Source organism: Mytilus galloprovincialis, chromosome 10 (genome assembly GCF_965363235.1).
Source record: "Mytilus galloprovincialis chromosome 10, xbMytGall1.hap1.1, whole genome shotgun sequence".
Lineage (NCBI taxonomy): Eukaryota > Metazoa > Mollusca > Bivalvia > Mytilida > Mytilidae > Mytilus > Mytilus galloprovincialis.
The window spans coordinates 17,547,915-17,563,027 of NC_134847.1; the positions used below are offsets into that span (position 1 = coordinate 17,547,915).

General features: G+C 33.7%; 1 protein-coding gene and 1 long non-coding RNA gene across 4 annotated transcripts; both read left to right on the plus strand.

The window, feature by feature from the left end:
• The first annotated feature begins 5,018 nt into the window (after positions 1 to 5,018).
• On the plus strand, positions 5,019 to 6,438 carry LOC143049947 (uncharacterized). The gene is made up of 2 exons (XR_012970372.1): positions 5,019 to 5,097; positions 5,821 to 6,438. It is a non-coding gene; the product is annotated as an uncharacterized LOC143049947 (long non-coding RNA).
• A 5,583-nt stretch (positions 6,439 to 12,021) lies between these two features.
• Positions 12,022 to 15,113, plus strand: LOC143049015 (uncharacterized). Of its 3 annotated transcripts, none has more exons than XM_076222832.1 (3): positions 12,057 to 12,124; positions 12,842 to 12,979; positions 13,659 to 15,113. In XM_076222832.1, exon 3 carries the CDS (start codon positions 13,695 to 13,697, stop codon positions 15,042 to 15,044), a length of 1,350 nt encoding a protein of 449 aa, XP_076078947.1. In that variant the 5' UTR covers positions 12,057 to 12,124; positions 12,842 to 12,979; positions 13,659 to 13,694; the 3' UTR covers positions 15,045 to 15,113. The 3 variants fall into 3 exon arrangements, with proteins under 3 accessions (XP_076078946.1, XP_076078947.1, XP_076078948.1); XM_076222833.1 differs by having other exon boundaries at positions 12,842 to 12,950; XM_076222831.1 differs by lacking the exon at positions 12,842 to 12,979 and having other exon boundaries at positions 12,022 to 12,124.

Genomic DNA, 15,113 nt, shown 5'->3' on the forward strand with positions numbered 1-15,113 from the left:
AAAACACTTATTGCAATTTCCAGCATAATTTCTGCTGTTAATTAAGTAATTTAACCTATAGTACAAATCCTTGATAATTTCATCATTTAACCTAATTTGATTAAACACATGATTTACGCATAAAACAGAAGCATAGAATGCATATTATTTGGGGTATCATACGTCTTATAAAGTATTTAGCTCGATAGATAGAGCAGACGGGCATTAGTATAGGAGAATTTTTTCTCATATTAAAAAAAGAGCTTTTCCAATGGGGACTAATCACTCCCCTTTAATAACTTATTTTTGTACTGTTATGAATCACAGGTTATGACAAGTAACGCTTGAATGAAACTTTTGACAATGACCAAATTATTTCAATGGCCCAAATAATGTCTGAAGTTGAAAAACAATGATCGAGGACTCAAAATTCAGAAAGGTATTTATATGTTCTCTTTATTAAATTTTGAACTTTTAACCAGGCTGAAAAGGAATGGAATCATTGAAAATGTGATGTATCTGATAAATAAGCAAACAAGATTGGTCTACATATATATCATCAAGAAATGTGTGTGAAAATTCTACTTTGTATAAATATAAAAAAAAGAAGATGTGCCGTGTGGTATGATTGCGAATGAGACAACTAATTTTCCACAAGAGACCAAATGACACAGAAATTAACAACTATAGGTTACCATACGGCCTTCAACAATGAGCAAAGCTCATACCGCACAATCAGCTATAAAAGGCTCCGAAATGGCAATGTAAAATAATTCAAACGGGAAAACTCATGGCCTAATTTATATACAAAAAATGAACGCAAAAACAATTATGTAACATACACAAAAAATGACAACCACTGAATTGTAGGCTTCTGACTTAGGACAAGCACATACGTACAGAATTTGGCGGGATTACTGTGACATGTTAGCGGGATCCCAATCGGCCTCTCTCTCAATGACTGGGACTGTGGTTTAACAGTACAACATAAGAACGAACTATAAAAATCAGTTAAAAAAAGGCTTAACATAGGGCTTAACCAATCAGATGGATACAAATACAAATACTGATACATAGTGAACGTGGCCGGGTACTTGTATATCCCAACAACAAAAAGACACTAAGTACAGATCTGAGAGTACTCGCACGGCATTTACTGACTGACAGCTAGTTCAAAGCCACTAACAACTTATGAAATTCATGCATCTAAGACTAAATTATCGACGAGTACACATCCAACATCCAATGGATTTAGTATAAAGACATCATAAACAGTCAGAAGAATGCTTTTAATTTACCGATAATAAAACCAACACTAATTCCAATAAAACAATATTCAATGATCTAAATACAGTGTTGAATAGATAACCTTTTTAATAGAATGAGTTTATCTAAAAGATCGACAAATTTTGACAGGGTCGTTTCTAAATTTCCGGGCACGGTAAACAACATTTCCGCAAAAATGAGGATGTGCTATCCCGTTTGAAATAAGATTTCTACAGGTACAACCAAACTTCAAAACCAAATCTTTATATCTATGGAAGAATTTAGAAAAGGTTTTACGGAACTTGTGGTAACTGAATACCTAGCTAAATATTTAACAAGCAATACATAGATTACGTTCATTAGAATAAAAAAAAAAAAAACATAACAACAGACACGAGCATAGCGAACGACTTATGAAATATAAACCCCGTATTTGTAAGATGGTGACAAAGTAACATCGCCAGGTGAACCAAAAAAGGAAAAATAACAATAAAGAATGAAAAATCGTAATTTTTTCGTACATTTTAGTGTGCAGTTTCCCGTTTAAAACAGAAATATCTGAATCTAGGAGAGCGGACAGTTATTACCGTATACGTTTGCTTTATTTTAAGTAAGTTTCTTATGGTAAATTTCGGCAGTATATTTAGAAAATTCATGATCATTTAACGAATTTAATATCATCAAGATAACGGTAAGTGTTGTTTAATTTATCAATTAAATGCAATTTAGACGAGTTTTTACTGAGCAAACTCAGTATTTGGCCAGTCATAACAGTACAAGATTTATGTTATTATGACGAGAATTTTTTTAATAAGTTCACAAGTGTGGACACAGATGAGTGTGGATAGTATGTTTGGATGTTTGACAGTGTTTTATGATAAATGTAGTTCTATGATTTTCCTATATGTGTTATTAACTGTGTTGCACGATGACAACCAACCTGAGCATTAGGAGTGTTGTTTATTTTATATTTAGTTTAGTTTTTATGTTCAAGACAGGCATGGAAGAGACACTAATTGCATTAGTTACCAAATGAGTATGATAGAATATGTTCCACATCTTTGATTTTGGATACATTTTATAGCTAGGAGCGCAACACATAATAGGTTCAATTTTTCGTGATTTTTTTAAATTGGGAGATGATATCTGAGAACATGATATAAGGAGCCTGCAATTCAGTGGTTGTCGTTTGTTTATGTGTTACATATTCGTTTTTTCTTTATTTTTTGTACATAAATAACAACTATAGTTTACCATACGGCTAGTTGTTATTTTTCTCCTTTGAATTGTTTTACATTGTCATTTCGAGACCTTTTATAGCTGACTATGCTGTATTAGCTTTACTCATGGTTGAAGGTTGTGCGGTGACCCGTAAATGTTAATTTCTATGTCATTTTGGTCTGTTGTGGAGAATTGTCTCATTGGTAATCATATCACATCTTTTTTTATATGTATTTGCTAACTATTTGCATGGTTCTATTTATAAATCTTTGTGGTGGCTTGTCAGTATCATTAGTAAAACACTTTAAAATGTTGAATTGATCCTCAGATTAGCAGACATTATTGGTTTTTAGTAATGACAATGCCTAACATGATGCTTGGGCCTGATGAGCTAGAAAGTAAGCTTCTGTGCTGTTTTCTATCAATTCTTTGATAATATCTCCTTCAAAGCTGGTGAAAGCAAAACAAATTTGGTCAATGGACAAATAATGTTTGGTTCAAACAAAAAATAAAATGCTTTTATCTCCCTGTTACTTACATTGTACATAGAAATGATAATACTTTGAGACATCCTTGTACATGAGAGTTGTCTGTAAAATCTAATACGATACTGTTGTCAAGTCATTAAAGATTGCATATTTTGGCGTTAATATTGAGTCACTGATAAGGTCTTTGCATCGGAACTAAACACATTTATTCTAAAAACAGTTGTTGGCATGACACGGGTTATGTTCTTCTCATATATGTTATGATGGTATGATACTAAACCCCTAACGGGAAGGATTGTGCCTGATGTTCATATGATGAAATCATAATCTTTCAGTCAGTTTAATTGAAGTCTGGAGCTGGCATGTCAGTTAACTGCTAGTAGTCTGTTGTTATTTATGTATTATTGTCATTTTGTTTATTTTCTTTGGTTACATCTTCTGACATCAGACTCGGACTTCTCTTGAACTGAATTTTAATGTGCGTATTGTTATGCGTTTACTTTTCTACATTGGTTAGAGGTATAGGGGGAGGGTTGAGATCTCACAAACATGTTTAACCCCGCCGCATTTTTGCGCCTGTCCCAAGTCAGGAGCCTCTGGCCTTTGTTAGTCTTGTGTTATTTTAATTTTGGTTTCTTGTGTACAATTTGGAAATTAGTATGGCGTTCATTATCACTGGACTAGTATATATTTGTTTAGGGGCCAGCTGAAGGACGCCTCCGGGTGCGGGAATTTCTCGCTACATTGAAGACCTGTTGGTGACCTTCTGCTGTTGTTTTTTATTTGGTCGGGTTGTTGTCTCTTTGACACATTCCCCATTTCCATTCTCAATTTTATATATTTTACAAAGAATGAATTGCATAACAATGAACCGAGCTCAAAGCAAAGCACTTTAATAATACACTTAGACAGAGAGCTCAATCCAGTGATATACTTTGTAAGTCTACAGGTCCTTCATGATCGACATCCATCAACCAGAACCATATCTCAATAACATGCCATACTACATGGTTGGATCAGAAGTCCTGAAAAAGGCATGATTTTTTTAATAAGTTCATCACATAAGTTAATGAGTTTCAATAAACTACATATAGCTAGTAACTATTGTTACAGCGGATTACATTGAGTGTGTAGCGAAAGTTAATATCTTTATTAAGCTTGCTTGTTAGCTCGACCGTGAAGTAATTATTAGGTGAGGTATACTAACCTCCCTTCGAAGTAGCACAGTCCAAAAGACCGATCGATTGGTTTTCTGTCGGACTAGACTATTCTTAAGTAAGGTATTTTACCAAACCTAACAACGACTTCACGGTTCAGCTAACAAGCAAGCTAACTAACGATATTACCTTTGGCAACACACTCAATGGAATCCGCTGTAAGTGGATATTTATACAAGCAGTGAACATTTCTCCCAATCAAAACTCGGACGAAAAGTATGCATGTTGTCAAAGTTTTACTTTAGGTTGTGAGGATTAATTGATCCTACCAGATTTTTTTTCTATATTCTAACTTAAAGAAGAGGGGACCCTCAACATGCTCAAAGAAGCTTGGATTTAAAATCTGTTGACTACCAATTTTTTGGGAAAGAAATACTGGCCAATAGTTCATATATACCATTAGTTCAGCTTCTATTATTGTGATCATTTCGTCATCATGCCGCACTTAGCACTTCAGCTTAAAAAATTCAAATTGTTAATCTCAATAAGACAATCAGGGTTCAGATATATAGTCTAAATAGCACAACTGTCGCCTGTGGAAATATATTCTGTTAAATTACATCAAAAACACGAATCATTAAAGAAATTTTGCCCATAGTTGATAAGTATATACAATTGACAAAACAACAGATAGCAGAGAACAATACAATGATGCAATAAAGGTGCAATTAATTCTCAATGCAGGATCTAATTTTACATGCATCTGATATATGTGTTGTGGACCGAATACATTTATAAAGTGTATATATGTGTTGTGATCCGAATAAAGTGTAACTAATTATGTATTTAGGTATATGTTTTGTTTAACATTTGAAGAGTTCAACGATCTGCAGTTCATGTTTACATCACAAACGAAAGTACTTAAACATGGAAAACCGGAAACAATAAATTAAGATGGTGATGGAGATCATCTGCCATTCATAACAGTAAGTTATCATTTTACTATCAAGGATTGTAAAAAAAATTAAAACAGATTAAATGTTAGAATACTTTAACATGTTAAACGACAAATGAAATAGGAGACTAGATTTTTCTGCATTCCGAATGAGTAGTGCAATGAGCACACTATTCATTTTGAATGAGATTTGAAACGGTTATTGCATCAAAAGATAACAAGACAAAGGGGTCGTAATGACTTGTCTCCAGGACACAGTATACAGTTGTATAAAAAGTAACACACAACACCCATAGGTGTGTTTAGAATACGAATATCTGTACAATAAATACCATTCACAAAGCGGGGTTGACATTTTTTTGCACACTTAAAAGTTAAAAACTCACTACTGACTTTCAATACCAAATTGAATTGTTATTCTAATACTATTTTCACTCGATACTTCAATGATTGACTATTGGTGACAATTTCCGAACATACTGCAACTTAAAGAAATGACGGATGAAAACGAACAAAGTCACGGCGGAGTTCTCATAGCAATATAAATAAAAAATTGTAAGGTCTAAAATAAAAGAACTAAAACGAATCGTGAAATAGTATATGTAGAAATCAATACAGCTGGTTCTAAAAATTAATTTTTCAACTAGCATCATTCTATAGACCACCTTCAAACAATTCACATCAGAACCCAATGCCACAGTACCAGCTAAAGGACCTAGTAATAGTACATTCTGTAATTGGTTTATATTTTCAGTACCTTCAGAAGTTTCACCGATTTAAGTTTTCTATCAGAGAGGTCAAGAGCATGGAGAATTTAACCGAGGAGTTCACAACTAACCTTGATGTCAGAAGCACCGAAAGTCTCGATAAACGATTACTTTTCCTAATGGACAAAGCAGCAAAGAAAGTCAAAGAAGTAGCGCCTATCACAGATTATGTTCATCAGAAAGTTGCAGATTATAGAAAGCAAAGACCTTACGATACAGTAACAGTGGTTGGTAGTGTAGGAAACGAGCTTTACATTCCCGAGATCATGCCGGACGGTTCTTATTTGATAGAGGTAGATGTGTTGTATAACAGGGAAATGCCAAATGCTATCCTTCCCATGTATATGCCTCCTGATGATGTTCTGTATACCAGAGAAAAAACGCGTGTTGTCATGCCTACTGAAAAGCCGCCTGTTATAACCGTTAAGATGGATTTCATGAATGACGAAAACAAAATAGTGACTTTGCCAATAGGGGCATGCTTAGTAGAGGTTACCGGTAACATTGATGAAGTGGAAAAAGGTCAGAGGTGGAAGTTTTTCAAAGAACTTTGGAATGGTAAAACTTACTTGAAATCTTTGGGATATACATGCCTAATTCCACGACAGGAAGATCCGAGTATTTTAGGGGAGATTGAAATTGAACCATTGGAAAAGGCAAAAATTTTGCAGTTGTATAGGACATGTAGAACTGAGATGGATACTATGCTTGTTGATGGAAGAGAGCTTACATTTAGAATTTTGGTTGACAAAGTTTCTGCTCTAAAAGGTCCTTGGCCTAATATGCTGTCAGATTTCCAGAGCCGCGCGAGAAAATGGCCAGAAACAAAGATAGTAGAAAGTATTGTCAAGGATGGTTGCTTGTTGACACACAAGCCATCACTGCAGGTTTATCCTTTGCAGTGGAAAATTACATTTTCGCTAGCAGAACAACAACTGACAAAAACGTTTTCATTTCATCAGAAATATTTGTTCATATTGATCAAACAAGTGAAGAAGAAGTATCTGGACATGGGTTTAATGGAAAATGGAGTACCGATTGTGGGTTTAACATCATACCACTTGAAGACAATTTATCTATGGATGTGTGAAGCCACGGATCCTCAACAGTTTATTCAGCATCCAGGTATATGCTATTTAGTTTTTCTGAAGAAGTTGAAGAAATGCATTGAATTTTACGACTGTCCGCACTTTTTCATTTCAACATTAAATGTCATGGAGGGACTTCAACGATATAAGAGACCGCCTACAGAGGAAGAAATTGAAGGATGGACGCATAAGCGGAAAATGCTCCAAAACATTACACTCCGACAAATTAGTATTTTAATGCAGAAGCCTGAAAATTTCTTGACCGATGATATCCTTGATGAAATAGATGAAACTCATATTCATCTGTTAAAAAGGACAATTGGAGATGAACAATAGGGTTTTCACTATGTGTGAAATTGAAAGGTGGTAAATATGAACAAAATCATTTACTTCGAATCGTGAATTTATTTATTCTAAATGATTTTTCTTTATTTTCAAATATCACAATTGATAGTTCTTTTTTCTTTGTTTATCTTTTTACATATTGTGATGACAGTAAAAGTGAGAATAACGAATAATAAATGTGCTTGTTCACACTATACGGACTTCATTGGCACGGATGTTATTGCTTTTTATACTGCTCCAACCGAGTTCTAGACAAATTAAATAGTCGCTACAAACTTTTTACAATGATCACGAATTCGTCAATTGACTAGTTGCATGTTTTTTTTTTAATTTGTCATTGCATCAGCTCAAACTCCCCCCCCCCCCCCACTGTTTATGACGTATTGATACTAAATCGTTGGAGAGGTTTTGATTCTTTTTTTAATCAAGGAAACCATAGTCTATTAATAAGCTAAAATGCTATGCATAAAAAATACAAATAGAGTCAAAGATACATTGTTTCGGTTAACCAGTAAACGTTGGTTACCGTAAATCTTCTTTAGAGGATCTCAGTCGTTCATCATCACTCCTCGGGCAGGTTCCGAGTTAGGACTGTCAACGTATATTTGTTCCGCCTAACAGAAGTTCCAATGGAAACTTTGTTATAAACATTGTCGTAATATCTATTCCTGTTGGAACAAATATTCTATACCATTTATTCCATTAGGAACATATAATGTATTATTTATTCCTGTGGAAATTATATTCCAGAATAAATTTTCCTTTTTGAACTTATATTATGAAGAAACTTCTATTCCGTGACACTCTTTATGAATAAGAGACAACGTCACTGGTTGATCTTCAAATCTCGTAAATCCATCAAAGAATATACAAATTAAGATACAAAAAATAGAGGGAATCACATGAAGTACAAATAGAATGAGACAGGTTGCGTTGACAAGGTAATGATCTCCTGCTGAATTTGATGCGACTGTCATACAAGTGAGTGGTTTAGCTCTATAAAACCAGGTTCAATCCATCAGTTTCTACATTTAAAAATGCCTGTACAAAGTCAGGAATATGACAGTTGTTGTCCATTCGTTTGATGTGTTTTATCATTTGATTTTGCCATTTGGTTATGGACTTTCCGTTTTTAATTTTCCTCGGAGTTCAGTATTTTTGTGATTTTACTTTCTACTAATGCATTGTCCAACATGCGAATATAAACCCAACAATACTGTTACTCTAGCTGAATAGGGATAAGGACGGAATCAGTAAATATATAGATCAAACGACAGTTTTGGAAGCAAAAAATCTAATGATTTGAACATATGTCTCTTGTGAGTAGAAACATCGACTTTACTATCGGTCAACACATTTATAACGAGAATGTAAGACTTGTGTACTATCGATTTTATTCGTTCGTTATCGTCATAAAAATAACATTCCCGGATATGTTTTGTGTTAGGAACACACCCTGTTAATCATTAAGAACCAACAATAGATTTCCGTACTAGATCCATAAAGAATATACAAAATAAAGATAAAACTGAAAAGAAATTAAAGAAATACCATTGACGACAAAAAGTAAAAACACAAAAATACTGAACTCCGAGGAAAATTCAAAATGAAAAGTCCCCAATCAAATGGCAAAATCAAAAGCTCAAACACATCAAACTAATGGATAACAACTGTCATATTCCTGATTAAGTACAGGCATTTTCTTATGTAGAAAATGGTGGATTGAACCTGGTATTATAGCTAGCTAAACCTCTCACTTGTATGACAGTCGCATACCATTTCATTATATTGATAACGATGCGTGAACAAAACAAACAGACATTACAGGTAAAAATGTCAAAATACAGCAGTCAACATTATATTTCAATCCCAATCACTAAAACTACAAACAACAAAATCGTAAATGATCGTAATCTGGTGATCCAATGAATGGACCTGTCGTTAAGATGTTACTTGTTAAGACGTACTTATTAAATTTTTTTTCTGTGACTGCAGCTTACAATCTTTTACGATAGAAAATTTGGCTAATCTGCAATCAATTCCAACTTTATATGTCTATTATATCATGTACCATGTTGCAACTCTAGTTTCTACCGACGAGGAAAGGTAAAACTAGGCCACCGAAAGCTGAATTTTTAGATAAGTCTAGGTGACCGCGTGATCTAGAGAGATGGACAAAGTGCAGGCGGTGTTGTCACGATATCCAAATAGCATGAATTCAAATCCCAGCAAAGAAAGAACAAAATTTTGCCTCTGCAAATCTGCAGATTTATTATTATTGTAATAATTTTAAGAAATTAAGGATTTAATTATACCAGGCATAGATTACCTTAGCCGTATTTGGCGCAATTTTTTTGGGAATGTTGGATCCTCAATGCTCTTCAACTTTTGTACTTGTTTGGCTTTATAAATATTTTGATATGAGCGTCACTGATGAGTCTTATGTAGACGAAACGCGTACTAAATTATAATCCTGGTACCTTTGATAATTAATTAAGCCTTGTATCATCTTTACTGGTGGTCTAATGGACGAATCTATCGTATAGTTGTCACTTGTTTAGACGTGTGTGTATGTCCATTATTTTGAACTTGTTTTGAATTCTGGGGTTATCTCACAGAACACCAAAGACCAAATGAATGGCTGTCGTTGGTTGTAGTCTGTCATACTTGTTTTCGTTCATTATTTTACCATAAAACTGGCCATTTCTTTTCTCGTGTAAATTGTTTGTTGTTTTACCAGACAAAAATCAACAACGACCTTGGTTTTCTCGTTTGAATTATTTACAATTAATTTGTCATTACAGGGCTTTTATAACATGTTTAACTTACGACTCGATATGTGCATGTTTCTTTGTTGAAGACCGTATAGTTAGTTGCTTACATAAAAAACCTGAATAATAGATATTTTAAAGTATGCATTTTAAATATGAAAAATTTGCAAGGGTTCCGCGGATCACAGTGTCTATCCTACTTTTATTGTAAGTCGATGGCTCAACCAAAATGGGGAAAAAAATATTTAAAAAATTAAAACTTTGGTAGAAATCTAGGATAGTTACGGACGCTATCACGAGTTGGTTGACCGTTATGGAATAACCGTTTCACAGATGATATCGGATATGTTCCTTACGTCGTAACTACAATTACCTTCCCTTTCATAAATGTGACATACTGAATTATTTACCGGATTTGTTATCTCATAAGCAACACGACGGGTGCCACATGTGTAGCAGGATCTGCTTACCCTTCCGGAGCATCCGAGATCACCCCTATTTTTTGGTGAGGTTCGTGTTGTTTATTCTTTAGTTTTCTATGTTGTGTCATGTGTACTATTGTTTGTCTGTTTGTCCTTTTGATTTTTAGCCATGGCGTTGTCAGTTTATTTTAGATTTATGAGTTTGACTATTCCTCTGGTATATTTCGCCTCTCTTATTTTATAACCATTCGTGTTTACCAAAAAATAGCTATGAAAGATCCAGAAACAACATGTAAACCATAATAAAAAAAACGTTATCATTTATATTTTGTTTGTTTGTCGTCTTTCGATTGTAACTTTATTATAAATCAGGCAATTTATGATAAAACCACACACAGTTCAAGCGAGAAAAACAGATGACATAATAATGTTTAGTATAAAACAAAAATGAATAACCGACATCACAGACAGCAACCAACGACAACCACTTAATTACAGGCTCCTGATTTGGAACAGGCACATTATATAGTCAATGAAATAAAGGTTCATAAACTTGATAAAGATTATCTGTATAAAATTCTTTGTCTTGTTTCTCACATTGTTTTTTTTTTGGTATATTTAGGCTGTTTCATTTGCTATCATACCGCAGCTGATACCTTTTGTTTAATACGTATAGGTCAACGCGATATTATTAGTTATCTTGGTGTAATCAGGGGTGTACCGAATTTTACACCGTTGTTGAAAATTCATACACCCTGAGGCGCAGCCGAATGGGTGTATGAATTTTCAACAACGGTGTAAAATTCCGTACACCCCTGATTACACCAAGATAACGAATTTATTTCTTATGAACAATACCTTTACTCATTTTGAAACCAGGACGTAAAATTGTAAAAATGGTAATGAAAAATTTCCAGCGTAATATTATTTCAATGTCCATGTTGCTGCACATTGTCAAACACTTTTTAGAAAAATTCAGAAAATTTTTGTGTTCTTTTGAGTTTACAAAAAAAAAAAAAAAAAAAAAATATTTTTTAAAAATTTCTTTTTTTTTTTTTTTAGCATTTTCTTCTTATTATTTTTTTTCTAATTTTTTTTTCTTTATTTTGTGAAAATTTTATTTTTTAATCTTTTTTTGGCAAAATTTCATTTTTTTTTTAAATTTTGGCAAAATTTTATTTATCCCCGGGTGAACAAGGGTGGGGTGTTATTTACACCGGGGTAGTCAACCAATCAGATTGAAGTATTTTTGCTGCATAAGAAATAAAGATTCATACAACGGTCTCTAATTTAAGAAAGTTATTCAAATTTTAAAAACTTTAACCACGGTGTGAATATTTTGTGGATTCCGCCGACGACGGAATGTAGGATCACTATGTCTCGCTTTTCTGACATAAGTAGCAGGCTCGACAAAAATCGTTCGTGCTACATCTTTAAATTTATCTCTTTATGATATATGACACATCATAAACATATCTGTTCTTGTTAAAAAAATTTGTCAACCGAATAAACTTTATACAGTAATTATATATATATATACTAGTATATGATATAATAGATAACGATAAACATGTTTAAGGATCTGCATACATGTTTACATCAAAACGAAAGTAAATAAACAAAATAAATGTTGATGGTGATGTTGATAGTCTGTTATTTCTTATAGTAAGTACATGTATAATGTTTATACAATCAACATTTTCATTTAAAGTCAAAATGCTACATTATTTCATATGATACACTAGTGGATCTAAAGACATGATAAGTAGCAGGAGATTTATTTTGAATGACTTTTGATACTGTTCAAACTAATCTCAAAAAGTTAACCAATTATAAAGTTTGGCCATTCGTTAAATATTTGTCGGATTCTTGGATTTGTTCTTTAATTATAGAAATGTATAGCTAAATTAATTTAAACAGAAGAAACTGTATCTCAGATGTTCGTTTTGTATCTTATCATAACTTGGTTACTTTTGTAGCTTGAGGTTTCTAATCGCTGTTTCGATTTCAGCTATGTTTATTTTCCCTCCTGGGAGGAGGTCATAATTGTTTTGCACATGACTCGAGTGTGCGATCTACGAATCCACTCGCGTAGGCCTTGAAATCACTACCAAATTTAGCGTTTTCGGTTTGTTTATACACGCCTGCATAAAAGTCAGCAAATGTATTTGAAATATCTTTAGGAGATTCACACTGTCGGTTATGACGTAGTATTTCTGCAGTTTGGTTGGTTTTACGACTTTTCTGACGGGATATCAAGCGACAAAACAGTCTAACATCACACTCGGCTACTTCGTCAATTTTACGGTAATTTAAGTAACATCCATGTGAACGTTATGTGGAAAACGTTGAAGATTAAAAAATGATTTTTTTTTCTCGCAGATTTCTATTCAAAGAAAGAAAATGACTACCCTCGGCCATGATTAATCCATATCCGGCGAGCTAAGTTTTCAGCTTTGTGGGCTTGTTTTACTTCATCTGACCAGTACGAGTTAGTATTGGGATTAAAGCTAGTTGACGGTATTGTTACATTATCACTCTTTCAGTGTAACTGTTAGTTTGCTAGCTAGTGTATCTAAATCGGACAATGTACTTAATGGTATATCCAAGACCTATGCACTTCACTTCGTTTAAAGATGCAACACCAGTGATAACAACTTCTAAAACAAATAATATTATGATTTTTCAAAAATTCGTTTGTCCAATACTAAGTATGCCTTTTATTTACTGAAAAAAAAAAAAATGAAAAAATAAAAAGCAATAAACCTTTGAGATTAATGTGTAGAAACATGACCCAATTGTCTTTAGATAATGATGAGGGTGCTAAAATATAAAAGAGACTTTTGAACCAAAATGTAAAAGATAGAGAAAATTTTAAGTATACAGAACTGAAGACAGCCCATAAAAACCCATTTAAACAGAACTTGTCAACTCAAAAAGCATAGAAGTCATTAGTTGATTTGACGAAAAATGGAAACTGAAATGCAAGTTCTTTTGTTCTCTGCTGGGTTAAGCAGCATACAAAAAAATGCATTCAAGGCAATCGCACTGTAAGTGTTAAAAAGAATCAGACTACCCCAATATGTGTATATTTCGCCTTTTTAAAAGAATGATTATATTTTTGCATCTGATGTAAATTTGTATAAGAAATAAGAAATATATTCTACAAATATGTGAGAAACTTTTTTTATATTTTTAGTATCACCTAAAGTGTCACTGAAGAAATATCACAACAATGGCAAGCTTACCAGAGGAGTTCTCAATAAAATTAGATATAAGCAGTTCAGAAAATCTCGATCAAAGATTACTTTTCCTGATGGAAAGAGCAGCAAATAAAGTAAAAGAAGTAGCGCCTATCATTGATTATGTTCACCAGAAAGTTGCAGATTACAGAAAGCAAAGACCTTACGATACAGTAACAGTTGTCGGTAGTGTAGGTAACGAGCTTTACTTCCCTGAGGTCATGCCGGACGGTTCATACCTAGTTGAAGTTGATGTCTTGTTTAACCGAGAACTTCCAGATGTGTATCTTCCCGTTTATTCGCCACCAGGTGAGACTCGTAAAACGCCACCTTTAGTTACCGGTAAGCCCGATTATTTCCTGGATGACGAACACAAAGTAGTCTCGACACTTCCAATAGGTGCTTGTCTAATAGAGTTAACCAGCAATATTAATGAAATAGACGAAAATCAGAGGTGGAAATTTTTCAAAGAACTTTGGGATGGTAAAACTTACTTGAAATCTTTAGGATACATATGCTTAATTCCACGGCAAGAAGATCCTAGTATTTTTGGCGAGGTTGAAATTGAACCGTTAGATAAAGTAAAAACGGTGCTATTATATAGAACATGTCGAACGAATATGAACACTGTGGAAGTGGATGGGAAAGCAATTAAATTAAAAATTTTAGTTGATAAAGTGTTTGCTCTGAAAGCAACTTGGCCACATAAGTTGTCAGATTTCCAGAGCCGCGAGAAAAAATGGCCTCAAAAAAAGGTAGTCGACAGTATTGTTCAAGATGGCTGCTTGTTGACACACTTAACATCATATGTGGCTTATCCGTTGCAATGGAAAACGACATTTTCTCTAGCAGAACAACAACTGACAACAAGGTTTTCTTTTCATCAGAAGTTTCTTTTCATTTTGCTCAAACTGGTGAAGAAAAAATATCTGGATATGGGGGTAATGGAAAACGGAGAATCACGTGTTGGTCTTACAACATACCATCTTAAGACAATTTATCTATGGATATGTGAAACTCGGGACCCTCAACAGTTTATTGATTATCCTGGTACAGGCTTTCTGTCATTTCTGAAGAGCTTACAGCACTGCATTGCATCCACAGTATGTCCACACTTTTTCATGCCTACCCTAAATGTCTTGGAAGGACTCGGGCACTACAAGAAACAACTTACAGAAAATGACGAAAAATGGACAAAAGAGCACAACATTCAAACAATTTTAATCAATCGAATTGATGAAATAATAAAGGCTCCCGGTCAGTTTTTGACGGACGATCTTCTCGATGTCATTGATGAAAAACATATACACCAATTACAGAAGACAATCGGAGAGGCAGTTTAAAATCTTTTACTTGTGAAAAAATGAAGAAAAATCATGTTGGTACTTTTATGTTTATAGAATAAAATTGAA

Bases quoted from the DNA above. Each gene is read 5' to 3' on its own strand.
- LOC143049015 (XM_076222831.1), top strand. From the start codon at position 13,695: ATGGCAAGCTTACCAGAGGAGTTCTCAATAAAATTAGATATAAGCAGT.